Source organism: Corvus cornix, chromosome 17 (genome assembly GCF_000738735.6).
Source record: "Corvus cornix cornix isolate S_Up_H32 chromosome 17, ASM73873v5, whole genome shotgun sequence".
In the NCBI taxonomy this organism is placed as follows: domain Eukaryota; kingdom Metazoa; phylum Chordata; class Aves; order Passeriformes; family Corvidae; genus Corvus; species Corvus cornix.
In genome coordinates, this window is record NC_046346.1 from 4275684 (window position 1) to 4302593 (window position 26910).

The 26910-nt window shown below is 51.3% G+C and overlaps 1 protein-coding gene across 3 annotated transcripts in view; it reads right to left on the minus strand.

Annotated features, from left to right (window-relative positions):
- Positions 1 to 6864: 6864 nt before the first annotated feature.
- The window catches only part of NTNG2 (netrin G2), a 47422-nt gene continuing 27376 nt past the window's right edge, over positions 6865 to 26910 (minus strand). The window contains exons 4-14 of one of the 3 annotated variants that reach the window (XM_039561435.1): positions 20966 to 21138; positions 19352 to 19378; positions 17314 to 17457; positions 15127 to 15195; positions 13163 to 13237; positions 12126 to 12173; positions 11360 to 11425; positions 10824 to 10898; positions 9068 to 9235; positions 8330 to 8464; positions 6865 to 8016 (exon numbers count right to left, since the gene is read on the minus strand). In XM_039561435.1, coding sequence (XP_039417369.1) covers positions 7793 to 8016; positions 8330 to 8464; positions 9068 to 9235; positions 10824 to 10898; positions 11360 to 11425; positions 12126 to 12173; positions 13163 to 13237; positions 15127 to 15195; positions 17314 to 17457; positions 19352 to 19378; positions 20966 to 21138 — 1204 coding nt within the window. In that variant the 3' untranslated portion in view covers positions 6865 to 7792. Of the gene's footprint in view, positions 8017 to 8329; positions 8465 to 9067; positions 9236 to 10823; positions 10899 to 11359; positions 11426 to 12125; positions 12177 to 13162; positions 13238 to 15126; positions 15196 to 17313; positions 17458 to 19351; positions 19379 to 20965; positions 21139 to 26910 lie in introns of all 3 variants that reach the window. The other 2 variants (XM_039561434.1, XM_039561436.1) reach the window with 2 other exon arrangements.

A 26910-nucleotide genomic window follows, 5' to 3' on the forward strand; every position in this document is an offset into this window, starting at 1 on the left:
GCTAATTTCTTAGAGATGTAATTTTTTATGAAGAACCAGAGTAAAGCAAAAACAAAACCCAACCCCCAAAACCCAAAAGACAGACTTCTTTTCCCTTTGCACTAATATGTCTAATTTATTTCATAGCGAAACTGAATGTTGAAAATGTGGTAGCGGTGGTTCTTGCTCATGCTCCACTACTGCCTCAGGAAGGAGTGAGGCAGATGTACATTGGTTGAATGGAAAGAATTCTACTTATTTTGTGTATTTTATTGCCTGTTTTTATAGGAACTGAAGAGTTTTTGTTGTATATAAACGTGCCTTGAGTTTTTCTCTTGCTGCTGCTCTATCAGTTGGAATCCCTTTCTTGTTGCAGTGGCAACACAATCTGCAGATTAAAGCCTGTGAGGTCTGTTTGGTCCCACTGTGTGAGGAGGAATCAACAGCACTGTGGGATCTTGGTCCAAGATCTAGTTAACAGTTATTGGTAATATCACTTGAGTTTCTTTGTATGGAGCTTTTGGAGATCCACAGGGATAAAAAGAACAGGTAGTTCTTTCTAGGTGTTACTACTGGCTTCTTCCCACTGTGCTGATGAAGAATATGCAGCCACTATAAGAGGACGGCAAAAAACCAAATTATTTTTAAGAAAACCTTCCTCTTGTTATAACATTTCACAATAAAAGTGGAATTATTTCTACTAAGAATCCCTTTGGGTCACTGTGAAGTATCACCTTTTGTTTTCTGGAGCTTGTGCGTGTCTCAGGAGGTGAAGAGCAGCATTTCACATGCACTGAGTTTTGTGTGGCGATAACCTGAGAGTGCAGCTCTCAGGGAATGGAGGAGCTGCAGTGTTGGTACCAGTTGGGTGCACGGAGTGGGCCAGCTTGTACCATCTCCAGGTGTGTGACACCCTGAAGCAGTGTCCTGCTGTCCCTTGTCCCTGACATAAGCAGCGTTGTGGCAGTGGCTTTGCTGGAGCAAGCGAGCCACAGTTGAGCCACAATCCTCAGTTCTGTTTTCTTTATTGCAGGGATAATTCCAGCTTTGTCCTTTGAACCCTCTGCCAGACAGGTCTGTGTGGTCCAGTTCAGGGAGATGCCAGTGCCTTACTGGGCAAAGCACCAGGTGCTGGTTCAGGCTGTAACTGCCAGGAAAACTCACATCCCTAATGCATCCAAGCCTGAAACAAACGTGCTTTACTGGTAGGAGCTGCCTTGGAGGTGTGTGGGGAGGCTTTTATTGCTGGCTGTGCCTGTCCAGCTCATTGTGCTGTGCAGGACTGAATGTTTCAATGTAATGGGAAGAATCTGGGAGATCCCTGTGAGGTGAGATCAGCATCTGTGCATTGTTCAGCTTTAGTTATTTGTTATGTTGCATTCTGAATCATTCAGTGACCCCTGACTCCTCCTGGCAGCCCTGTGTGCTCTTCTCCAGCTGGTGTGATACTTGTGAGGCTGCTGAGTGACTCTGACCTTACCAAACTGGCCATTTCAGTCACTCCCCATCACAGACTCCATACCCTGTGTGTTATTTCCCTTTATGTTAATAGGAACATTTAAAAACTGTCATCTTCCAAGCCCCTTGGCTCTCGTTGGCAGGGCTGTGCTGCCCTGCCTGCTGTTTGTACTTAGCACATTAAGAGGCTGCTGCTCTGCAAACCCCATGGCTGTGGAAGCCATTTGGACTGTCTCGATGTAAATAAAGTGAAGCTGGCAACAAAATTAATGAGGAAATGCTTTTCTGGTTATGAAATGCAATTTAGTCACAAGAATGTTTCTGTGAAACTTGTAGTTCTCTTTCTCCTTACTCTGCATTTCAGAACATATTCTGAGAGCAGTACTTGCCACGTGCTGGAAGGAATTTTGTTTTAACATCTCATTTTTGTTGTACTCTATAATGCCTGTATTTTTCCATAAATCATCTTGGAGGTGTGTTCAGTGGCTCAGACCTTTTTGCTGGTTTAAGACTAGATTTATCTGACTTACATTGTCAGTCTTCAGCAGTGGATTATTGCTGCCATATCAGTCTGTATCATTAGTCCTGTATTTGTCAATAAAAAATGCTTGGGTTATTGCACTTAGAACACTTTTCCCTCTCCACAAACCACTCAAGAGTAGGTTTATAGCTTTAATTAACTTGTTTTTTCTTTTGTTTTATACCCATGACACAGAAAACTAAGCAAAATCCAGTCCAAAGCACACTTCTCACTGACTCAAATCTGCAATGAAGAACAAACAGATCAGGTACAATTTTCATAAATTCTCTGCTGTTCCTGTTGTGTGTACAAAGTGCTGAGTAGTGATGGGCAGTCAGTGTGCAAGCTGTGAGTAGAGACTTGCTGTAGCAATTTATAATTCCTCAGAGCTGGTGGCCCTTGGAGGAGGCCTTTTGGTGGTTACTGAGTGTTAAAGTTGGAAAAGTCAGTACAGAAACATATTCAACACAACTTTATGTAAACGACTTTATTGGAAGTTATGCCAAAACCCTTGGGCAGCAGCAGTATCCAGGTTTTTATACAGAGGCTTCCATGCTGCTTCCAAGCTTGGCAGCTTAATGCTCAGTGCAAAGCCAGTTGCCTCTGTGTTCTTGGGAAGGAGGGAAAGTCTCTTCTAAGTGCTGGACTCTGTTTTGTTCAGGGTTTTCAGAGTGTAGAGGTTTTCTTATTTTTTTCTTTGTACATGAAATAGGCTGTGCAGTAAAGGGTGAGGGTAATTGTGGTAGTTCCTTTTTCCTTTAAGGTTTGCTGTAATTGTTTCCATGTCATTACCCCCAGTCATGGTGATGTTAGAGCAAGGCCATGTTCCTTAGCTCTGGGTCCCTGTGCTGTGCTGCCTTCCCAGCTGTTCCTGGGCTGTCTGTGGGGCACCAGAGGGAAACCAGCAGTTTTCCAGGAGCATTATCCCCTCTGGGAAGTGCAGGAGGGAGGTGTTGGCTCCTTGGTGGATGGGGCTGAGGGGTGCTGAGAGCTGGAGATGCCACTGGATTGTGCTTGACTTTCACAAGAGTTACGCCAGGACATCAGCCTCTCGTTCCTCCCACTCTGTCCATTCATACTCCCAGTGCTGGTGGGACCATTACAGTGCTGTCTCCTGGAGCAGCCAAGTGCAGCAGCTAATTAGCAGCTGGCTCTAATGAGTGGTGGCACAGGAGCTGGGAGAAAGGTGTGCAGGCTGGCAAGGCACTTCTCCCCGTGCTAATCCATGGAATGGGAATAGCCCCCACCCCAGCTATACTCATGTGGGGGAAGCACGGAGCAGCCTGGGCTTGCAGAGCAACACAAAACTTGTGACTAAATACAGTAGTTTGGGCTAAACAACATTCCCAACATTTAGCCCATTAGTTTGGGCTAAACAACATTTCAGTCAACATCTGAAAAATACCATGGAACCCCAGTAATGCTAGAGCTGACTTTTGCTCTTTGGCAGTCTCTGCATGGTGAGAAGGGACAGACCAGAGTAGCCAAAGCTGGAGCTGGGCTGTTCATTCACAGCAATCCCGTGGATGAGCAGAACCACGGTCCCAAAAATGCAAGATGCTCTCTCCATTGTGCATGAATAAATGATGGATGAAATGACTGCTGGATTGTAAATGGAATTTATAATATTAATGATATAATACAGTCTCTTGCCACAACGGGTCTCCTTTCCTGTCTTTTTAAGCTGCTTGGAACGGAGCCCAGTGCCTTATTCTTTAGTGCAAATAAATGTAAGCTAAGCAGCCTTGTACATCGAATATCACCAACATGAGACCTCCTGGCCATATGTGCCTGTCTGCTCAGCCCTTGGCTAATCTGCCACCAACTCCCAGGAAAAGCGTGATGGAAATGAAGGTGGTTTTAGAGCACATTACATCTGGTATTGGGAAAAGGTAGAAAACCTGGTTTTGTAGCCTGGTGCAGCTGTGCAATGTTGCCACTGATTTCAGTGTCACATGAAGCAAGAACTCCCTTTGCTAAAGAGAAACCCCGTGAGTTTCCCCTCTATTTTAACCCCTGGAGTGACACAGAGTGGTCAGGATGGAGCTTTTGGAGCCTGGCATTGTTCCTGGCCAGGAGAAAAGGCATTTATGTGGTGAAAGTGGGTGGGTTTAGGCTTTCCTCACACGTTTCACCCTGCAGTGAAACTTGTTACAACACCTCGAGAATTGAAATGCCAGAGGAGCCTTCAGGAGGGTCTGCAGCTTTTCTCTGCATCTCAAATCAGGGTGTGATTTTTTAGCCATTTTCTGTGTGATTGTGGCCAAACTCTCCAGCTCCCTGCCAGAAGGGCTGAGAAGATGTGGCTACAAAGCTCTTCAAAACCCAGCTCTGCTCTCATTTCTGAGCAAGAACACTCAGCTCCTCCTTTATACTTTGTTTTATTTACATTTGAGGCTTCTCGTGAAAGCCAGTTACAGAGCAGAACAGGGCCGTGAGACCATTTTATTCCCACTAAAAAGTGTTGGTTCTCTCGCTCCTCCCGCCTCTGCAGGGCTCCTTACAAATCACTTGCAGATGAGATGTCTGCTGCCTCACCTTTAAAAAAATAACATACCTGGGAACTGCCAATGGAATTCTTTTCCCCCTCCTGCTTTCCAGCTCCCAGGAACTGTAGGTTCAACATTTTACCTGGCAAATGAGCAAATGTGCATCAGGAAGGTTTTTGTTGCCTTGGGGCTTTTGGTTATTTAAATTTGTCAGAACTCTCAATCGTTAAAATCAGAGTTGCATTTGATGTAAACAAGAAGAATCAAAAGCTCTACTTGTGCTGTTTGGAGAGGTCACTTTCTGCAGACAGAAGTGTAATTTAAAAACTTTTTCAAACTAACCAAATGCTGGTGACAAGATGTACATGGAACCTCTTGAAAGAGCATAAGTGGCTTTTCCCAGAAAGAGAAGTACCTTTTGGTTAACCTTTCCCCAATTAAAGTGTCAAGCTCATTGGACAGCTTCTCCCATTTGAAAGCATTAACTGATGCACAAATGTTTCTGTTTTAAAGAAGATGAACTTTGGGATCTGTGGGTACTTGCAGTGATGGTTTCTCTGTGTTATTTCAATAATGCTCCATTCTCTTTGTGCTAACAGATGTCTGCACTTGACAGGTCTTCAGCACTGAAGCTTTCAGAAGCTTTAAATTGTTTTTTTGAATACCGAGTTTAAGTTTTGTGTGAGAGGTTTTCTTTTCTGCCTTGCAGTGGCTTGCACTCTGTGATTCCAACTTCTACGCTGGACTATTCTAGGACTCCAAAACCCCAAAGCCAAACAGCCAACACCCAACTGAGAGCAAATCCCCAAACCCAGAAAGGCCGAGTGTAGTTTTCAGCAGCCTTTATTCCTGGACTGGTCTGAGCTTTGTTGTGCTTTTCTGAGGTTACTTTCTACAGGAATTCAGTGCTGCTTGGCTGTTCCTGCAATAAAAGAGTGTATTTGCAGGGAATCCACTGGGTGCAGAGTTTGTCTGGCTTTATGAAGTAGTAAATTTTCTGTTGCTTAATCTAATATTCTAGAGAAAAACAGTCGTGCAGGGAAAGGAGAATGTTGCTTCACCCTCCAGAAGTGCCATTAGAGATCTTGATCTTGTTACAGTCTTTGCTATTACTTGTAAAACAGTAACATATGAGGATTTAAGGTCTGTTGCAGTCAGAAAGTACAAAGAAAAGAGTGAGTGTCGATACCAACAGAGGGCAAGCGACTGTGCTGAAGCCAGGGAGGCAATGCTGGGGCCAGCCTGCTTCCTCAAGGATCAAATCAGGGTGAGTTGAACCCTCTCTTATTTTATGGTGGGTTAACTAAGCCCTGTGCTCTGCCTCTGTGATGTTAAATCCTGCTCAGATTGTGTGCTGCTCTTTGAAGTGACAATATCCATCCTGCACCTTCACTTGTGGTTTTCTCTCCTTTTCCAAAGCACAGTCTGTCTCGCTGTCCCCTCTCCGTGGTGGTGGCTGGGTTTTGGTGGTTGAGTGCTCAGTATCCAGAGTTAGGGCTGGAAGATGCTGCAGGTTCTTGCCCTTTTGAAACACGGGCTGCTCCTGGCACAGGGGCCCTGAGCAGGATGGGCTGCAGGGACAGGGCCACCGAGAGAAGGTGTTGGAACAGAGCAGATGCTGACAGAGAAGCTCTCAGAGAAGAGCTCCACTCAGGCAAGGACACCAGGCCTGGAAATGCCAGTGGAGGCTGAAGCCTGGATTGTGTGGGGCTCCTGGGCTGGCCCAAGGAGTGTCATGGAGCTGGGACTTGGACCAAGGCTTCTCACCTGTCAAAGAAACCATCCCAGAACTGAACAAGCCGGAGTTGGGGGCGTCCCCCATCTTCTAATCCTGCACTCAATCATCTCCTGGCTTGGTAAGTATTTGGAAATGACAACACTAGAGCTCTTGTGTTCATGACATTCCTGTTAATCTGAGTTACCTCTTTTCTTGTCTCTGGTTTCTCCTGCCTTCATTTATGTGCTTGACTGTGAATGCCTCCTCAGACAGGAACACGTTGATGAGCCTTAATGAGTTCATATAATCCCTGTGAGCTCTATATTGCTGCCTAAGAACACTGGCTGTGGCTGCTTAAAAATACAGCATTTTCTGCAAAGGTGCATCATGGCACCAGCTGGAGGCATGGGGGGCTGCAGTGGGGTTGGGACAGCTGAGGTCCCCCTGGAGAAGCATCCCTGCACTGGCCAGCCTTTTCCTGCTGCAGGCTCATTTGGAAATGGCCTTTTCACACAGGACCAGTGCTTAATATATCACTCAGACTTTCCTCATTGTCTACAGTTAGAAGTCTAACCTAGGCTCAGCAAAGTAATTAGGAGAAATAATTAACAGCTCTCAGTGATGAGGCAACCTCTCTCTCCCTCCCCTCTCCCTCACCATGTGGTGCACCTTGGTAGTGACTCAGAAAACACAAGAGGACATTATGAATCAAAAAATAAGTCTTTACCTGTAATTAACTGTGCACACAGAAAGGAAAACGTGGTGATCAAGCAGCCATTAATAGTTGCTTTACTGGAGGAGAATACACCAGAATCAAATGCTCATGGCAAAATGTCCCTTTAGGTCGTGGTTCTGTTATAACATTTAATCCAAACAAAAATAAGTCTCTGCCAAAAGAAGTATTTGACCCGTACACCATACGGACATGTGTGGATAAGACACTGCACTCCTCACGTTCCAAGTGCCTCGTGGCCCCTGTGTTCTCCGTAAGTGCAAGAAAACAAAACCCAGCCATGAAAATACAAAATCAATGCAGCAACTACAGTCGTAGGCAACAGTATGTGCGTGGCCAGGCCCATGGTGGGATGCGGGACTATGCAGCAGGGATGGACCAGAGTCCCCTCTCCCCTCCCTCCCCGTCCCCTGCCTGGTGTGTGGTGGGGCTCTGGAGTTGTCATGACAGGCTTTTCCAAAACAGGACGCTAAGAGGAGGGAAAATAAAAAGAACACCCCAGCCTATACCAAAGTAAATAAAGTAATAATAAAAAAAACATCCCTTGGATCGGGGCACTGTTTGCCCAGGGCCCCGGCGGCCCCGGGCCGCCCTGTGCGGAGCAGGACAGAGTCACTGTGCGCAGGGAGGACGGACGGGCCGTGTCCCGGCACAGGCTGTGCGGTCCCCATGTCACCGCCCGGCCCCGGCTCCGCGCTGGGACACCGGGCTGGCTCCGCGGGCACGAGCCAGCCCCGGGCTCCCTGCGTACCTCTCTGCTTGGAAAGTGGACCGAAAGACGTTGTGCAAGTCCTAGCGTGAAGGAAGGCGGAGGAGGCTGTGGGGACGGCCACCCGTCACCTCGGTGTCCCCAGGTCCCTCGGGTGACGCGCCCGGGCTGGGCTCCCTCTGCGGCCTCAGAGGTCCACCCAGCCTCGCAGCTGCAGGGCGAGCACCCCCAGGGCCACGGTGGCCAGGCTGCCGCCAGCACCGAGAGCACCGTCACAGTCCTTTTTGTCCACTTCACACCTGGACTGCTGGCACAGGACCCCCTTGAAGCCCACGGGGCAGATGCAGCGCTGGTTCTGGTAGCAGGTGCCACCGTTCTGGCAGAGCAGGAGCTCGTCATCGCAGACATTGGCTGCAGGGTGAGAGAGAGGGATGTGGGTGTTACACCCCTTGGTTGCAACAGGAACTAGATTTTAGCTCTTAGGAGTTAAATTATCCAGCCCTCCCAGTGCTAGAGAGCAGTTCCAAAGTCAGCAGAATGCAGTGGAGGGGTGCAAACTCCATGGGCAAAGCTATCAAGTCATTTTGGATTTGGGAGGAATGGCCGGGATCTGCTCACCCTGCACCACAAGCATCATGGGGCACCCGAGCCAACAGTGCTGGAGATCCTGCTCCTGTTTGGAGCCATCTCACAGCTCCTTGTGGCCCTGCAGTCGGGTACTCACGGAAGCAGCCCTGTCTCCAGTAGTAGTTGGGCAGGCAGTCGTCGCACTTGGGCCCCGTGGCACCTTCCTTGCACTCACAGTAGCCGGTCTCGTTGCAGCGGTCGTGCATGGAGCCGATCTGGTTGCAGTTACATTCTGGCCAAAGACAGGGAGGTCACAGCCTGTCCTGCCTCGGGGTCCGTGCATGCAGCTCCCTGCGGGAGGGGCTGGGGACTTTGGAAAAGTCTGGAGATGTGCTGTGGAAGAGAGCTTAGAGACCAAGGGGCTGGGAGGATGTGGTGGCCTGAGAGGCCCTGACAGTGCAAAAGGCCATGGGTACAAAGGCCACTCCTCTTTGGAGCTGAGCCCCTCCTGGCTGAGCAAGGCATCTGAATCCAGTCAGAAAGGTATTCTACTGTGAGGGTGTGGAGGCCCTGGCATGGTTTGCCCCGGAGCAGCTGTGGCTGCCCCTGGATCCCTGGCAGTGTCCAAGGCCAGGTTGGACGGGCCTTGGAGCAACCTGGCATAGTGGAAGGTGTCTCTGCCCATGGCAAGAGGTTAGAGATAGTTTCCAACCCAAACTGTCCTGTGATTCTATGATATTATATAGGCTTTATTGTCAGGGAAGAGGTGCCTTGGCAGGCTGCAGTGACCGTACCAGCTGCTATCCTTGCAGAGCATGCATGTGGGGCAAACACCCTCCAGAGAGGGGCTGAATGAAGCCCACCCACAGAGTGAGGACCCACCCCGGGTGCTCACCTATGCAGACATTCTCATCGTCCAGCTCGGCCGAGCTGTTGCGGTAGAAGCCCAGGCGGCAGTGCTGGCAGTGCTGGCCCCGCGTGTTGTGCTTGCAGCTCACGCAGGTCACCACGTTCAGGAAGTCGATGTAGCTGCAGCGGTTGGAGTGGCCGTAGCACTCGCAGTCTGCGGAGGAGAGGAGGAGAGAGCTGGGACATGGGCCTGGAGCACCTTCCCTCCGCTGGGAGGAGGAGAGGAGCTGCTGTGGAGGAGAGTCCTGCCTGGGAGAATGCTGTAGGAATGCTGTGGGAATGCTGTGGCCACTGCCAGCATAGGGCTGGGGTGTGCTGGGCAGGAGGAGTGCACACAGTTCTCCACCACCACGGGGGGATAGGGCTGGAAATCATCGCTCAGAGAGCAGAGCAGGGTCAGGGTCCCTGTAATCTTGGGGTGTGGACAGGCAGGAGCCAGCCCCTTGCAATCCCAGGACATAATCTCTTTCAGAAAGTGCATAATCATGGGAGCAGGCAGTGGAGGGGAGTCAGGTGGTAATTACAGAGCTGCCTTGTTAATGAGCAGAGCCCTATGCCGGGGTTTGGTTCTGGGGAGGCTGCAGGACCTGTGAGGAGCTGGGCTGGGGTGCAGAGCCCTGGCAAAGGCTCTGCCTCTCTGGGGCACAGAGGGGAGTGGCCCGTGGGATGGGGCTGGCAGAGGCTGCTTAAGTGGAGATGAAGCTGCTGCGTGTCCAGGTAAAACCTCACAGCTTCTCTTTTTCCCCTCTGTGTCCCTTCTCAGCAGCCCCATTCCTGTTGTGAAGGGTGGTGGCTCTCCGGTTAAATGTTTAAAATAAGTCTATGCAAGGTAACGTGGCTTGTGTGGGATCTTTCAACAGCTGGTGGACGGGTGTGTGAAGGTTTGAACCAGGGCTTGCCTGGAACAGCACAGCCTGCAAAGGCTGCTGATGGGGTGGGACATGCCACTATCACTTGGCCAAGTGCTCCTGTCCCCAGGGCTGACCTCTCTCAGCTGTGGGCACGTGTTAGAAAACAACCATCTGTGGGTGAATTTGTAGTCAGGGGGATTGGATTATGTGCTTCTTGTGCTTGCTTTTTATTACCATGACTAGGGATGGTGATAACCTTGCAGTGCTGGATCTTACTGGGAGTTTATATGTAAATGTGTTTATGTACTGATATGTGCAACTCTGGAGAGAAGGAGGTGACTTGTGGCCCAGCTGGCCTGGTCAGGAGGTTCCCAGCCAGCAAGGGCAGGGGATAACATGAGCAGAAATTCTCAGCCAGGTCTGAGCTTTCAGAGCCTTCGGAGAGAGGTTTGGAGCTGGGGCTTTGTTCCAAGCAGGACATTAAACATTCAGGGATGGCAGAGGGGTGGCAGGGAAGGGTGTGGGTTGGCATGCACATGCAGCTGGAGGAGGAGATGTGATCAATGACATGATGACCAGGGAAGATGGAGCAGGGCAGAGGTTTCCCCACGGTTCACAGCTGCCTGAAGAGGAGCTGAGAGTGTCTTGTAATCCTGACCCCCTGTGAAAGAACTTCAGCCTCATCAACTGACATCCAAAGAATTTCAGCTCAAATACTGCCTGCTGCAATTCCCAAGCAGTGTTTCAGACTCGGGAAGCACTGCTACACACAGCTAACAGCTAACCACAACTTGGACAGACCCTCCCCACCTTCTCCGTGTCTGAGTCTGCAGGACCACCTCACCTGAGCGAGGTCAGGGAGCCCTGGAGTGCCGCCCTCCCTCCACTTACCTTTGTACGTTTCAATGGGAGCCACTGGGCCAGAGTTTGGTTTGAGCCGGATGAGTTTTGAGCTCTTTGAGGATGCTTGAGAAAAATCAGAGACAGGCTTTTTCTCACTGCTCAGCACCACCCCGTGTCCTCCCCTGCCACGAGAACAATGCCGAGCCAAGAGCACTGTGCTGGCATCTATTTCTGCACCAGACAGCTGGGAGCTGCTACATTTCTCCTCTTCCCGTCCCCTCCTCAAAGTCTGATGCATGAAAAACTCAATGCACAACACTACTGCAGAGCTGGGAGGAGCAACTCACCCACGTGCCCCCTTGATTAGGGTTTGGTGGCGTGGTTTGGGTTGTTTGGGATAAGGATCTACAACTTACAAACCACATCTACAGGCCATGGGCTCGGGCTGATGGAGGTCACGCCAGCTGGCAGCCAAAAATCTGCGAGGAGGACAAGCGCTACGGAGGTGGCATCTGGCAGGAGTTGCTACAGGGTCGTGCAGAGCAGGTGCTGCTCCAGCCTGGCCTGTCCCCAGCAGCACGTACCTGTCTTTTTGCCGTGCTTCTTGCCTGCAGAGTGTGCTGTGCGCCCTGCTTTGCTCTTCGGAGCCGCTACACCAGGATAAAACAGGTCTTAGAGATGTGCTGGGGAGGGGCCTCCCAGGCCAGCCCAGGGCCATGTTTCCTATGTGTCCTCAGGGTAAAGGGCTGTCCCGGCTGGAACGGGGCTCCCTGGGGGTTGTGCTGTCTCTGTCTCACACAGAATGACCCAGCACTGAGGGTGAAGGCCATTGAGCCTTGGGAGGTTTTGGGCTTTGGTGAGCCCAGTGAGGGGCAAGGTTGAGCAGCACTGAGGTCCCACAGGGTGTTTGGAAATGGATTCTGGTTCTGTTGTTTTTTTTGTGAAGCTCAAGCCCTTGCAAGTGCTGTGGTGCTCAGGGAGACCCTGGGTGGGCATTGCCAGCTCCAGCCTCCTGTGTTGGTCACAGCCTCACAGTGACAGTGATGGCAGGAGGTGGCCATGCTCCCCATGGGCTCAGCCATGGTCAGAGTGCACCCACTCCTGCTTCCAACACCACCCCTGAGGCTGCAGTGGTACCAGGGCCCTGCTGGTCTCCATGGCTTTCCTTGACCCCAAACATCTCCAAAAAGACCTCCCTGGGGCTGGATGAGCGAGCTGAGCTGAGCTGGACCCTCTGAGTAGGAGATTGTGCGATGGTGGGTTGTGCTGAGGGCAGGTGGGTTGTCCTGGCCTGTGGCACCAAGGCAGAAACCTGCCCTGTCCCAGCCCTGGGGACAGGTCTGGCCTTACCTCGCATGTTCTCAGGAGGGTCTGGTGGCTTTGGCTTCTGTCCAAGTGCTGCTGTGTTTGGTGGGTCATCACAGGTGGCATCAGAGAGAACATCAGATTTAAAACAGACCCCCCCCGGGCTGCTTAAAAAGGTGGCAAAGGGACACTGGAAGCTCTAGGCAGGTGTCTAGGCTGGGTCAGCAGAGCTGTATCTGGTTGAGGATATGCTGAAGCAGGAAGGAGAGACAAAGTCTCCTGAAAATTAGCATCTAGAAGTGTGAAGAGAGGCAGGAAAAATATTCCTAAGGGGAAGGTGTGGGAGCTGCCGGGTGGCTGAGTGTTGGCACATGGTCCTGACATTGCCCAGGCATGGAGAAGCCAAATCTGCAAAGCACTGTCAGGATGTCAGCACACCTGGCCCCTTGGTGTAGCTGCATCAAAGGCAGCTTTGCCTCTCTGTGAGGCCAGACAGCCCCAGGATGTGGTGATCTGCACGGGAGGGATGCTAAAGTCTACGGCTGGAGCGAGCTACAGGAATCTTGGGTGGGAAACAGGAGCTGAGCGCCAGAGGCAGCCACCAAAGCGTGTGTGTGGTGGGAACCCTGAGGAGGAGAAGCTTCAGCTTCAACAGCCAGAGAGAAACCTCCCAAAGCTCCCACCTGGAGCACCTCAGGCAGTCACACAGGAGACCTGAACAAGGAGATGCATTAGAAGGATCTGTGCTCTAAAGGACACAGGCCTATCCACTCACAGGGTAATTCTGCTCTACAAACAGGCTCCAGCCTCGGGAGGTGACAGCATTTCCATGATCCTCTCCATTCACCCCAGGAGCAAGCTGTGAACAGTCCCTTCTACCACTCACCACCCTCATCTAAACCCCGAGGCTCAATCCAGCCTCACCGGATCCCCAGCTGTGTGCAGGGCACAGACAGGCCCCGAGCTTTTTCCCAGGCGGAGGAGGAGAAAGGCATGGAAAACACAGATCCAGAGCTAGAAACTAAAGCATTCTCTGAGCTGGTTCTCACTGGCAGGACCCAGCTCAGCCACGTGGCACCTACCTTGTGCTCCTGGGCCAGTCTTGGCCAGGGGAGAGCCCACCTGCAGTGGGGCAGCTGCCGACAAGCTGGGGTAGTCTTGCAGTGATCAAAGGGAAAATTGTGTTACTGGGGGAGCTGGTATCCCATGAGGAGCCCTGCAGCATTCCCACAGGGAGTCAGAGCCCCAAATCCAACACCCAGCCCTGTGCCACGGAGGTCCTTAGGCACTAGAAGGGCTGGGGAGCCCTTGGATTGTGAGGGGCAGCTCAGCACACAGGGGTTTGCTCCTGTGTTTGGAGCAGGATCTGAGCCACCACCCTGCACCCCTCTGCTTTGAAGGAACAGCTGAAAAACAGCCCAGGTATCCTGGGATGGAGGCACCAAGCCCTGGTTTCCAATCCCAGCTTCCAGGCCCTCCTTCAGGCTCTGCTCTTTTCCCTCAGAAATAGAAATTAAAGAATTTCCAACCACCGCAGAGAAGTTGAACCAGCAAGAAATTCTATAGCTCACTTGTTTGGTTTCCCTGCAAACCCTCACCCCCACTGGCTCCATCCCCCTCCCCGGCTCCTCAGTATTGGTAACAATCTTCAGGTTTGCTAGAAAACAAACCAGGGACTAAGAATTTTAAAAGCCATATTATTAATTTCAAGCTCCAGTTGGGTAACATAAGGAGGAGGAGGAAAAAAAAAAAAATCTCTTGATCCTTGCCAAGTTTCAAAGGACAAACCCGAGTAGGAGAGAAATGTGATTTCCCAGCCTCGTCAAGAGGATGATAAACAATACAGAATAAAAAAGAAAAAAAAAAGATTATTTTTTTAATGACAAGCTCTAAGAGAAGGTGATAGACATTGTCCTTTTCAGCTGGAAAATGGAAACCAATTGATATTAATACGGTGTTAAAGAGAATATGAAAAAATCCCTGTGCAAATTGGCAAGGGTTTAATTAGAGTCACAATAAAAAACAGCCCTGGAGGCATTTTGCTTTTTAGTCATTCACATACACCTCCACTCAATCGCATTTACAGAGCCAAGAAAATTATTAATGCTCATTATCCTGAGAACCTTTCCCTTTGTAGCTCTGGGCCATAATGGACAATTTTACATTTTGGGAGGGGGAGAGAAACACGTTTTGCCCCAGACCCACTTCATAAAAATGGGAAACGATGGGCAGCTCTGATGGAATTGCTGTTCTGGTGGGCTTCTGAGGAAGTGGAATAAATGGAACCAAGAAGTCACATTTCATAGCAAAAACCATTGGGGAAAACAGCACTGGAGAAGCCTGGAAAAGTCCTTCTCAAAACATAAACGTGGGATCCCTTCCTGCAGGACCTCCCCAAAGCCAGGCTGTCAGTGTTCACTTTCTGCTGGAGTTCGTGACCACCCAGCAGGGCTGAGGCTGGTCCTGTTTTTCCCAGAGGTGAACTGGCACTGCTGAGACTGCCATGAACTAAAGGGAGAAAAATTGCAGCAGGAAAAAAAAAAAAAAGAAAAAAAAGAAAGAAAAGTTGGGGCTTTTTTGCTTATTTTGAACATGGGAAAAAATATAACAAATGGCAAGGAAGAAGCTGACAGGCTTCAAGGAAGGTTTTGAAATAACAGAACTGCAGAAGGCAAAGGAGAATAGCACTTAATTCATCCTCCTAAGGGTAACTCTGCGATTTCTTTTCCTTCCACCCGTTTTGGCAGCTTCCACTGCCTTCAGACCACAGCCCTTGCCCATGAACTCATCCCTCTCTCCCCTCTCGCCGCACGACTGGGCACAAAAAGCATCCTACGAGCACGACCACAGCTCCACCTTGACCACGGAAAACACCACGAGCAGCCAAAGGAAGCAGATGTCTAGCAGCTCCATGCAACCCAGAGACAACCCAAATCTAATCTACTCCTCTAGCCTACGTGCCACGCTGCTTCTGCCGTGCTGCTACCCACTGGTGTGCGGAGGCACTGGGGAGAAGGGAAAAACACGTCGGGCTGGCTTTAAATACCTGATTTTTTCTGTGTTTCTGTCACGGGCACAGAGGAGGCAAACTCAGAGGCTGGTCTGATGATGCTTGCTTATGGTGGGAAGCAGAAATTCAGAGGGCAGAAGACAGTGTGTCAATTAGAGGGTGAAACAGCGTGGGGATGGGACAGGGCTCTGGCAGCACTGGTTTAAATGTCAGGCTTTAAAGCAAGGAGGGATTTTTAATGCTTCTAAAATTCAGAAGGGGGTTACAACAGAGTATCTCACTTTGGGATTCTGACCCTGCTTGGGGGTCACCTCCTGCAAATATGTCCTACCAGGAGCTCAGGGGGTCACCCCTTTCACAAGGTGTCTCCCTTGAGGCCCAGGTGAATTAGATCTGCAGCTTCTTGGGGATGTCATGGATTTAAAGAAACACTTTACGTTTTCCACAGAGAAGGAGCAACATCTCAGGCCAAAAGGAGATCAGAATTAAGCTGTGCCTTGATTCTCTCTTGCTGGTCAAGGGCACACAGTGGACCTTTGGCATCAAACCCCTCATGCTGCCCAGGTAAGAGCAGGTCCTTGAGCTGCTGGGTGGTCCTGGCTACCCTATTCTGTGGAGCAGCCCCTCCAGGGACTGTCACCACTCCCAGGCACACCATCCTGGGGTGGGACCTGGCTCTGGAGAAGCACAGATGGGGATCTGGATGGGGGTGAGGAGCTCGGAGCTCAGGCCTGGCTGTATCAAGCCAAGGATCTGGCAGCTGGGCTGCAATTTATTAATTTTGTCCCTTGCCATCAGTTAATGAAAGCGTTAGGAAAACATTTTCTCTGCCCAGGAAGCAGGTTTTGGAGGAGGAATAAACCCTGAGGTGCGTGATGTCTCTCAGGTCCCTCAGAGCAGCCTGGCAGGAGAGGTTACCCCCAGCACCCCAACCCCATAGAGACACTGTCCTGCCTGTGCCAGAGGTGCCACAGAACACTGCAAATTGTAAAAGAGACACACCAAGCAGCTACCCACATGAACACAGCAAAAAAAATAGCCCTAAAATGTCACTACAGGTGAGCATGGATAAAAATCAGATGGCCCCAAGTGCATGGTGTGGATGCAGCTGTGATCACCTGGCCCTGCTGGGGCTGTGGGGATGGTGTGAGCTCCAGGCTAGGGGGTGGATGAACCTCCTCCTGCACAGGTACAGCTTAGGTCTGGGTGAGGAGCTCTTCCTAACAGAGCTGAGCCTTGCACTCTTTTTCCAGGGTCACTCCAACTCTGTGGAAGTTGCACCTAAACCCTCGGCTCCCTGATTAACTCCTCAAGCAGGGTACTTCCATGAATATATCTATATTTGCATAAACATGCAATCAAGTTTCCTCATCCCTTTGACTGGCTTCTGGCAGCTCCCCCAGACAGACTGTTACTAACATGCTGTGGGTGTAAAACGTCCTCCTGGGAAATATCAGGCCCTGAAAGCATGGCAAAGGGAGGAATGCGTGTCTAATTCCCCCATGAGCAGCTTAAAAAAATGTCCTGCTGTTAAGTTTTATCTGCTCATTTCCAAAAGACAAGGAAAAACACTGTCTCCTTGTTCACAGGGGGAGGGAAGGAGGAACCCCCAGAAGAAGGACAAAAGTTTTCCTCCACAGGGTGATTTCAGAAATTAGGAAAGGATGTTTCTGGCGCGTGTGTGAGCTCCAGCCCTGCACGCTCCCGGGCTGCTTGGACAGCGGCCACCTGGGGAATGTTGGAATTCTGCCCTAGGAAAACTGCACCTGCATTACATCCATGAGTTTGGCCACAGGGACTTGGTGCAGGATTGGGACAACCAGCAAGGACAGAGCAAAGCCTGTGGGCTGCTCTGAGTCTGGTGGCAAGTGGCAGGAGGTCAGGGATAGAGCAGGATGGGGTTCAATTCCCCCCTCCTTCCAGAGAAAGATGTGGTTTAAATTTATTACGGATCAGTAAAGTCTTCATTGCTTTCCTGCTCTGCCTTGTCATGGAGCTGTGAGAGCATCTCTGGCAGCTGTGCCAGAGACAACAGCAAACCAGGGCTTCCTGGAGGCTGGGGGAAGCGAACCAAGTCAGGGTGATTTTTATCCACGTCCCTTTATCATCCTACAGAGCAGAGACCCACAGCTGCCAACACAGCAGCCCCGTGGGAAGCAGCTGAAAGAGGAGCCTGGGAACAGAGTCCTGGCTTCAGAGCGGGGCAGGGAGCATGGCACCCACCTGGCTGGCTGGTGGTGGCTGGTAGGGGGGTGCTGCTGGTAGTGGTGGTGGTTGTGGTGGTGGTTGAGGTGGTGGTGGTTTTTGCGGTGGTGGTTTTTGCAGTGGTGGTTTTTGCCGTGTTTGCTCGCTGAGGTCGCTCGTACGCTGACAAGCAAAGAGAAGAGTTGGGAGGCACTTACTGGGGGGAATGGAGGGTTTCCATGCCAGCCTGCACACCCGTGAGGCTGCTGCTGCTGGGCTGAACTGGTGACTGATTTCTCAGCACAGTCACAACTGGGGCACTGGCAGGATTAAGGCGACGGCGGCTCGGTGACGCTGCACGCAGCGAGGGCATGTGTGTGTGTGAGCAGGGGCTGCAGGCTGGGGCTGTATCAGCTTACTCTGTTGGTGCAGATATTGGCTTAAATACTTACAGCTCGATCATAAACTAATTGCCAATTAAGCTGAAAAGGGGAAATGGAGGCATGTCTGGGCAGGGATGGGGCGAGGAGCGGGTGGGAGGTGCCAAGGAGCCCCCAGGCCAAGCTGTGCTTCCAGTGCCCGGTGCCTACGTGCCCAGCTGTGCTCCTTCCACAGTGCCATTCCCTGCTGCCACCCCTCACCAGACTGCCTGCCACCATCAAAGCCAACCAGGACCATTGGCACGTGTTTGTTTCCAGTGGCACCCTTCAAATTTAGGATGGCTTGGGGTCAGCAGAGCCCCCGCAGAGCCGGGTGGGAGCGATCCCACCCCACTGCTCCCCACAACAGCCCCGACTGGAGTAACACTGGGACACAAATTCCTGCTTAACTTACACCTGCTGCCCTCCTGTCCTTGTTTGTCCCACTGCTTCATGCAGATTATCGTGCTTAATTTCATAATAGCCCTGAGCTAGTTTAAATACTTAATTTAGGTCACTTCTAGTCTCCTATGTGGGCTAAATAATCTCTCCTTAACTGGCCTTGGACGCAAATCCCTCCTGTCCACCTCCTGCACATCACTCCCAGCACCCTCCTGGCTTCTGCCCCGCAGAAAATCTTGATGGGGAACGTTTTCCAGGGAAACAAAAGTAGTGCTGAGGATGCCAAGCTTTGTAAATGGGAAGAAAAAAAATTATCAGAATGATTTTGAACAGAAAGGTGAAGAATATTTTGGACTGTTGAAACATTTATTTTTTTAAATCCTAAATTACTTGAGGGAGACTTTTAATTTTTATTTGAAAATTTCAAGCACTTAACTGCTAAAAACCTAAATATGGTTCATTTACCCAGAAAACCTGTCCTCCATTTTTCTATTAGGTGCATTTTTCTTAATTGCAATTTCATTTGCATTTCCCTGAAACGATTCCTCCTCCAATTCTTTCCACTTGCCTGCAAACCAAAGAATTCATTATTCATTCAGCTCCCTGATTTGTCTCTTCTGGAGGGGCACTCCAAACCACAACACTCAAACCCAGGCTTCTGCTTACCCAAAACTCCAGGCTCTTTGATATCAAACTACCTCCAGCTTTGTTAAATAAGGAGCCCTCTCCTGCCATCAATCTTGCAGCAGAAATCCCCGCTGAGCTCTGCTGCCTTTGCTGCTGACACCTCACAGACATATGTTCATATACATACACGTGTACATACAGATGTACACACACTCTATATGCTTTTTTATTGATAGACCAAGGTGACCCAGCCTGGGTCCTACACCAAATAATTCACACCCAGCTCCTTCTCAGAGCAATTCTGCAATACTGGGGGGGACAGGGGGGAGTTCACAGGGAGCACTGGTGATTTTGAAGAGTCTTTTTTTATTTCCTTTCTGGCTGCCATACTAACGAACCTCACGGGGGGAAACCATGCCAGAGGGAGAGGCAAAATGAGGCTACTGAAGTCAGAGGAAGAAAATATAAGACTCTTTGACAGGACAGAAAATGAGGCACAATTAGGGAAGACTTATTGCCTGGAAAATGATAATGGATAGAAAATAACCATATTTTTTTTCTTAGTGGCATCCACAAGGATCATGCACCGAGGTGTTAAATGCCAGCGTTTCACTCAGGGTTTTACTTACTGCCAGAGGCTGAGCCTGCAGCTGCACCTGGAAAAAACAAGAGGAAGCCCAGTCACTGGAAGCAGGACACCATCAGAAGATCATACAGACACACAACATGGGACTCAACAGCAGCTAATTAGTGGGGGCTTGCTCACAGGCACATCAGTTTGCTGCTACAGCTTAAAAGCTGCTTTTGTCAAAGCACAGAAACAGCCAGACAACGCTGTCTGGGCTCCTGGCATCTCAAGCCTTTCACCCGGGGAAGGAAAACCAGCGTGGTCCTTGCTGATGGGTTTTTTTCTGTTAACCATTTCCTTGGGCTGCTGTGAAAGCCCAGCAAAGGACAAGCACATCCTTGGAGGAGCACTGGGCTGAGGACAGGTTGTAGGGTCTGAACAGGGAACTAAAGGCCATGGGCCTCCCTGCTGTAGCACGTGGGTGAATCATGGGAAGTCTCAGCTCTGCATGAACATAAAGCACAGGAGCAGTGATGGAAGAGGTAGGACTACCAAGAGGAGAGGGCTTCAGAGAACTGCCTCTGGGGCAGAGGAAGAGGATGTTGATGTGGGGAGAAGGAAGCAGAGGAGAGAGTTGGGGTGGGGAGGAGGAAGAAGACTGAGTGACAGATGGGAAGAGAGATGAATAGGAAAAGGAAGAGCAGAGGAGAAAGAGAAATAGGAAGAGACACAAGGAACGGAGGGGAGGGAAAAAGAGAGAACAGCATGTCTGTGCCTGTCAACACCAGAAACTCTCCCAGGCTCCTTTGAAGCAATGCAGCCGCTTGGTGGGAGCTGACAAGCTCGTTCCCTTTCAAAGAACCTGCTCGTCTACCAGCCCTGGCACACACAAAACATTCCCGTCATGGCCTTCGGAGCCTGAATTTCAGCTTTGATCATCTTAAAGCACATAAATCTTTCAAAAACTTTGGGGGGAGGGAGAGCAAAGATTCTCTTTGGTAATGCTCAAAGCTGGTGCTTGAAAGGCTGGAGTGGCTACTGTAGCTTCATGACATTTAAACAAGTTTGCTAATGTGGAGTGGACAGGAACCCAAGAGGAACCGGCCCATCTGTGATGTGTCCTGCCCCAATTCCCTGCTCGGAGGATGGTGGGAATGCATCCTCCCTCTCGCCTGCGCGCCGCCACCGCTGTCAGAGCCGTGTTCCAGCAGCAATTGGAGGAGGCTGGGGCTGCGCACGGGGACCGCAGCTCGCAGTGCTTCCCTGGAACACCGGCACGCACGGAACGGGATCCAGAGCGCAGCCAGCACTCCTGCAGCTGAGCAGAGCCAGCACAGAGCCCCAGGGCTGCTCGACAGCCAGAGCTCTGCTGTGCTGAATAACGCCTTTGTCAAAGGGCAATAACTGGCATTGCCCCGAAGCCGTGGTTATATCTTGGCCCAAGGTCATCCTCCCCATTCTTGACCATCATTTAGATTCACCATTCCTCTACCAGCAGCCAACCAGATCCTCTTTCATTTCTCTCTGTACCAAGACAGGGGTAAGAACCCGTTTCCCTTTGGAAAGCTGAGCATCCTGCATGGATTCAAGCTGGAGAAGGACAAGATGAGCACCCGCTCCCATCTGTGGGTGTTGAGCAGCCCAAGGCAGGGCTGGCTCCCTGCAGGTTACTTACATGCATTGGGGGACCCGTTAGGGAGAGGCAGGTAGGACCCTGCTCGCCAGGACCTGGAGCGAAAGTTCTTCTTGCACTTGCCGCAGTCCTGCCCCGTGGTGTTGTGCTCACACTCGCACTGGAGGCTGCCCTCTTTGAAGGTGCACAGGTTGGCGTGGAGGTTGCATTTACACCTGGAGGAAGAAGACAGGGGGAGAGCTGTCAGGTGTTACTGCTGCTCCTCCTTGCCCCCAGCGTAGCGTTGAAAATGTGCTGAAGCTGGGCTGGTCACCCCTTCCTGCTCTTCCTGCAGGTTCTTCTCACTGAACTCAGCAGTTTTCCCCAGGTATCTGGTGCTGGGGTTCAGTGTCCACTTCCTCGCCCAGGGCAGATCTGCAGTCTCTCGTCCAAGATGAGACACTTCACTCCCACCATCCGACTGAGGAGCACAGACTGTTTAATGGCAAGTCAGCATCTCCAGCTGAGATACCAGGAAGGCGTCACTCACATGTCAGGCTGTCACAGGAATCTGGGTGACTACCTCAGATGGAAGCTTTTATTGGAGGCAGCCTCGGGCTTTTGGATGGAGGAGCCGGGCTAACCCTGATGGCTGTCAGCCCTTGCCCCCTGTGCACTGTGCCAAAGCCAATAGCATTTTCTCCCGTGGTATGAGGCTGCCCAGCACAAACCCTTTTCCCTACATGCAGCACAGCCTCAGCCTGCTGTGACCAAAATAACACAGACAACAAGCCACCACCAGAATCCACCAGTTAGTCCCCGCCTCATCAGAGAAGGCAACAACTAAAAACACTATTCAGCAATTTGCAAACATTAAGAAACTTTTAATGAGCTGTAGTGCAGTATGCAGGGAATAATTATCTCCGTGCACAATAATTCCTGTTGCTCAGACTCCGGAGGTGACTTGCGCAGAGCACAGAGGCTGAGCCCATAACTCACACGTGGCTCTGGTGACTCCTGGGCCCGAGCTGAGGCCATCAGACAGAGACTTCGGGGACCAAAACATCTCATTTCATTCCAGACAGCCGATCCCTAGCACAGCCCGACGGTTTTCCCTGCTTTGGGCAATAATTTACACTCTCAGAAGCAGAAGCATTAGAAAACAGTAATGCTGTGCCTTCTGTGCAGGGGTGGAGAAGTCTGATGGGGCAGTGCTTCCTTTTACAGGGCTCAAGAGATGCGGAGCTGGGGGAATGAGCTGCCTGCAGAGAAGATAGAGGAAGCATGGCCTGCTGCTCCTCGTGCTCTGTCTGCTCTGGGATAAACAGCCTGGATCAGGCTGGGAGCTGGGAGTCTGGGTGCTGGTGCTGCGCATGCCTCCTGCTCTTGGTGCCTCTCCCCCTCTCCCTTGGAGCCCCCAAAGAAGCTCCCCAGCCACCTGCCTGACCCACTGAGGCCTCCTTTGCTGTGCTCCCCTCACGCATGGCTGGATAAGCTGACCTCATGTATGATTTTTTTTCCTCTCCCTCCCCTCCCTGTCCTTAATTCTAGCAAACCCCGCTCAGAGGCTAAACATAAGCTGGATGAACAATCTCTCCCCATCTTACAACCCTGCCCTGTCTCTGACCAAGCAGAAGAGGGAATTTTGCAGCCTCTGAAAGGGAGGAAAGAAGAAAATGTGGCCTGGGGAGCAGAGACAGACACTCAGCATGCTCCACTTGAAACCGTGTGTTGGTGAGGGCTGGAGATGCTGCGTCACGGCTGAAAGCACTAACAGCCTCCGAGCACTGGTGCTCTGGGAGTAAGCCACGAGTCCCAGCATCCAGGAGAAGGAAGTGGCTTTGGCTGGTACCTACAGCCAGGAGGGATGCTGAATTTCAGATGCTGCAGGTTCTCTTTGGCTCTGGTGAGGAAGGATTTCAGCTGAGCTGTCCCAGCCCTTTGGCAGAGGCGCTGCCCAGCCCCGGGGTGCTGCGGAGCCTGGCTCTGAATTATTCAGCCTCCACACTGCGTGGCCTCCTTCTCTCACTTCAAAATGAGCAGACGAGAGCAAAGCAGGCAAGATAGTGGGTTAAAGCAGGTCAAAGCCTCACCACTGCTGCTCTGGGCCCTGCCTGAACAGAGCAACAGCTTCGGGAGCTGCAGCTCTCCTCCCTCCTCCGCTGATGGGGGCGAGGGGATGGGGCAGCTCCAGGCCACAGCCTTGTCATGCAGCATCCAGCCAAGGGGGGTTTAAGAGCCCCAGGGGAGTGGGTACAAGGATGGAAGGGACTGTCACACCCCTTTTTTTGTCAAAAGTTTGGGATGAGGTGGAGGGTGGTGCTTGGCTCCAGTGTTTGACCCTGTGAGTCAAGGACCAGTCATAGTGGGGACATAAGCCCTGAGTGGCTACCACCTGCCCTACAGTGGCCTGGGGCAGCCTCTATCACCACCCTCCACACGTAACACATCCTTGCTCCTGGCATCCCCCACCAAGAGCCAAGCAGGCATTTCGGGGTGCTTCTGGCTCCGAGCTGCTGCAGTGCAGAAGGGCGAGACCTGTCCACCATTAATTTGGCTCCAGCCACAAAGCTTCCCCCAGGCAGTGGGACCCAGCCTTGCTGAGGCACGGGTGTGTGCAGGAGGCAGCCAGAAGTGTCTGCTCGTACACAGACGCTGCTCACTTGCTGCTGGGGAGGGCTGAGAGCCCAGCACCAGCTCCTGGTGCAGCCACAGCTGCCTCCTGCCCAGGATGGGAGCCCATGGATGTCCCCCAGCCAGGTGTGATGGAGCACTGCTCTTCCCAGGGGAGACCCTTACTTCCTAATTGGTGTAAACAGGGAAAATTAAGTCAAGAGGAAGCAGAGGCAGGTGTTCACCTTGCCTGCCTGTGCCCGGGTCACTGATGTTTCTCACTGCTAGACTCTTTGCCACTGTGCAAAAGTTTTGTTATCCAAAGGATCAATTTTACCAGGGAATTGCTTTCTGAATTCGACCTTTGAGGATCATCAATCTAAGCAGGGAACTGTAACCCCAGCAGGCTGACCCCGCAGCACAGCACTTTCCAGCCCAATCAATCAGGCTGCATTATTTAATGGTGAACCAAGCCGAGCACCCTCAGCCAGCCCTGTTTTGGGCAGAGGTTTTTGCATCCCAGCCTTCCTGCAGCTCGGGCTCAGTGGCTCAGCTTCAACCCCTTCCTCAGGCTTCTGAGCCTCCTTGTCTGGGCCTGCAGCCCAAGGACACGTGCTCACTGATGGTCTGTGCCTATCTTCCCCCAGCCAAGACTCAGCTGGCGGAGACTGGAGTAAATGGCATTAGCCCAGTCCCCTGGGTGGGAGCTGCTAGTCCTGCTCGCCTCTGCTCATCCTCCTCGGCGCCCAGCCACGGCAGGAAGGAGAGGATGAAGGGAAAGGTTAGGAGCTACTTAGCAATGAGGCTTAAAAAGCAGCAGCGGGGCAGACACCTGCGTTGTGTCCTGCAGAAGGCAGCCCCGGCCCCGCTCCAGCCCTGGGGCTGCTCCAGCACTCTGCTGGTTGCAATATGGTCTCTCTGGCTCTGGAGGAGATCTGAGGAGCTGGGAGTGTTTCTCCTCTCTGACTCGTGGGTCAAGGCTGTGCTGACAGTGCTGTTTCTCAGTGAGCATTCAGAGCCTGTGTAGGGTCAGCCATGGATGGGGAGCAGCCCCAGAGCACACCCAGCAGGACCCCAGCACCCTCGGGCACCAGGGACACCCATCCTGCACCAGGCTGGCAGTGGGTCACACCACTGCACTTGGCATTAAACAGAAACTGGCTCACAGTGTTCTCAGCAGGAGTGGTCGGAGCAATGTGTGCCCCAAGATGTTACAGTGTGCACAAAGGGGTATTTATGAGTTTATTTTAGTGCAGGTCATTCAGCTTCCCTCAGACTGGTGCAGTGTGGTCTGATGCTGCCAATGCCTCCACCAGGGAACATCACAGAGCTTGGAGCGCCAAGGAAAGTTTACAGGAAAGTGTCCTTTTTTTTTCCTTTTTTCTTTTCTTTTTTTTTCCAGCCATAAAGAACACTTTTCTGCAGTTCTCCACATCAGCATCCTGGAGGTCACAGCAGTGAGCTGCTGGAGAGGTGTCTGGTGCCAAGCCCACGTGTGAGGGAAGAAGATGCCCACACACAGGGAGGGGGTGAGTGCAGCAAACCTGCAGCAAACCTCCCTCTGTGCTGGGAGTGGGAAAACAGCCCCTTTCCCTGAGCTTTCATTAATAATGACGTTTGAACTAATTTTTAAAAGCCATCCCAGCCCTTTGTTTTCCTTCCAAGGATTCTTACTTGTTTTACAACCTCTTCCCTGTCCTCAACCCCACCTGCAGAGCAGAGAAGAGAGGCAGGGAAAGGCAAAGAGCATCTCCTCATCCCTCTCCCTTCCTGCAGGGATGGGGCAGCCTTGGGGTGCTGGCACCCCCCAGGCCCGATGCAGTGACACTGCTGTGCTGGGTAGGGCTGGAGGAACTGCTGGGTGGGGACCCAGAGAGCTGCTCCCTTGTGCCTCTTGCCCAGTTCCTATGAGACAACACTGACTGCCCTGAGCTCCTTAGAAAATCCTGGACATGGAGCAGCAGAAGGCCACCACCTCCCCTGCAAGCCTCTTTCCAGCCCAGCCTGCACATTCCTCTCCGTGAGGATGCTCTGCATGGACACAGGGATACTTTGGAAACTGCTGGTCCCCTCCTGCTGGCTCCCGAGCCATCACACTCCTGCTTTTCCCCCCATGGGCTTGGCTTTGCCCCTCTGCTCCCTTTCTGCCGGTGCTGGTGCCGGGGAGAGGCGGCTCGGGAGCGCTGCTAATGACTGCCGGCCAGAGGAAGGCTTATCAGAGCTTTCCCCTGAATTGTTTGCTCTCACTGTAATTGATGAGCCTTTAATGAGTCTCATGGGATGATGTGTTTGAAGGGAGCTCTTTCCTCTCTGTCCCCAAGGAAAACGATGTTTCAACTGATCTGGGCTCTCGGGGAAACATGAATAACTCTTCTCCATCTCTCTATTGTCATCCTCAGCGCTGCTCGCAGCACGCTCCGGCAGCTGCCTGGCCATCACTTACCCACTTCTACCTGCTCTTTTGCAACTGTTTTGGCAGCTCAGCAAAAGCAGGAAGCAAATCTTTTGGGCAAAGCATAACGGGTGCTGAGCTTGGATTGTTTCTGGCCCATCTGTGCGTGTGGAAGCAGGTAAAAATAGCTTCTAATGGCTGGGCCATGGAAGCACAGTCCCTTTGTGCAGAGCATTTATATCAGGATTTGCTTTGCTGGGAGATCACTCTGGCAGGGGTTTGCTGTTGCCAGTCCTGGAGCAGGGCTGACGGGGATGAAGAAGGCAACGATGGCTCATTCATGCCAGGAGCAGGGCTGGGAGCTTACCCAAGGCTGTGGTCCAGGGGCTGAAGGAGAGGAAAAGCCATTTTAATGTATTGTTTTTTTCAGCTTGAACCACGGTGACAGACTTCTGGCTTTCCCTGCTTTGTGCAGAGCCAAAGAACTGAAAAAAACCCTGAGTTAGGTCAGAGGGTTGTGAGCGGGTTATTTTCCTTGTGGGTTTTTACTTTTGGTTGTGTGGTAGGGATGGGTGAGTCCTCCCAGCAGGAAGGAATCCTCCTCACTGCCCTCCGAAATGATTTGAGGTTTGGGTTACAAAGATGAGACAATTTAAAAGATGCCAAAGTGGAGAGCACGCTAGCTGGCTGTTCCCATCCGAGAGGCTATTTATTTTAAATAAGTTGACACTCTCCAGCTGTCAAGATCCTGCTGACTGGTGGAACATTATTTATATTCAAAGCTGTCTTAAAAAGCAAACACGAAACCAAACTTCCCCATTAGGGGGTCGGCCAGCAGAAGGGGAGGAAGGGTGAAGAGGACATCACACAGATATGTGAACATAAATATTTGCAGAGTAATGTGTATAAATGCTCTTGGTCTTTCTCCTGGAATGCAATAATGCCTGCAATTGAGTTCATTGGCCAAATTGAATTTGGGCTCCTGTAGAAGTCTCTTTATATT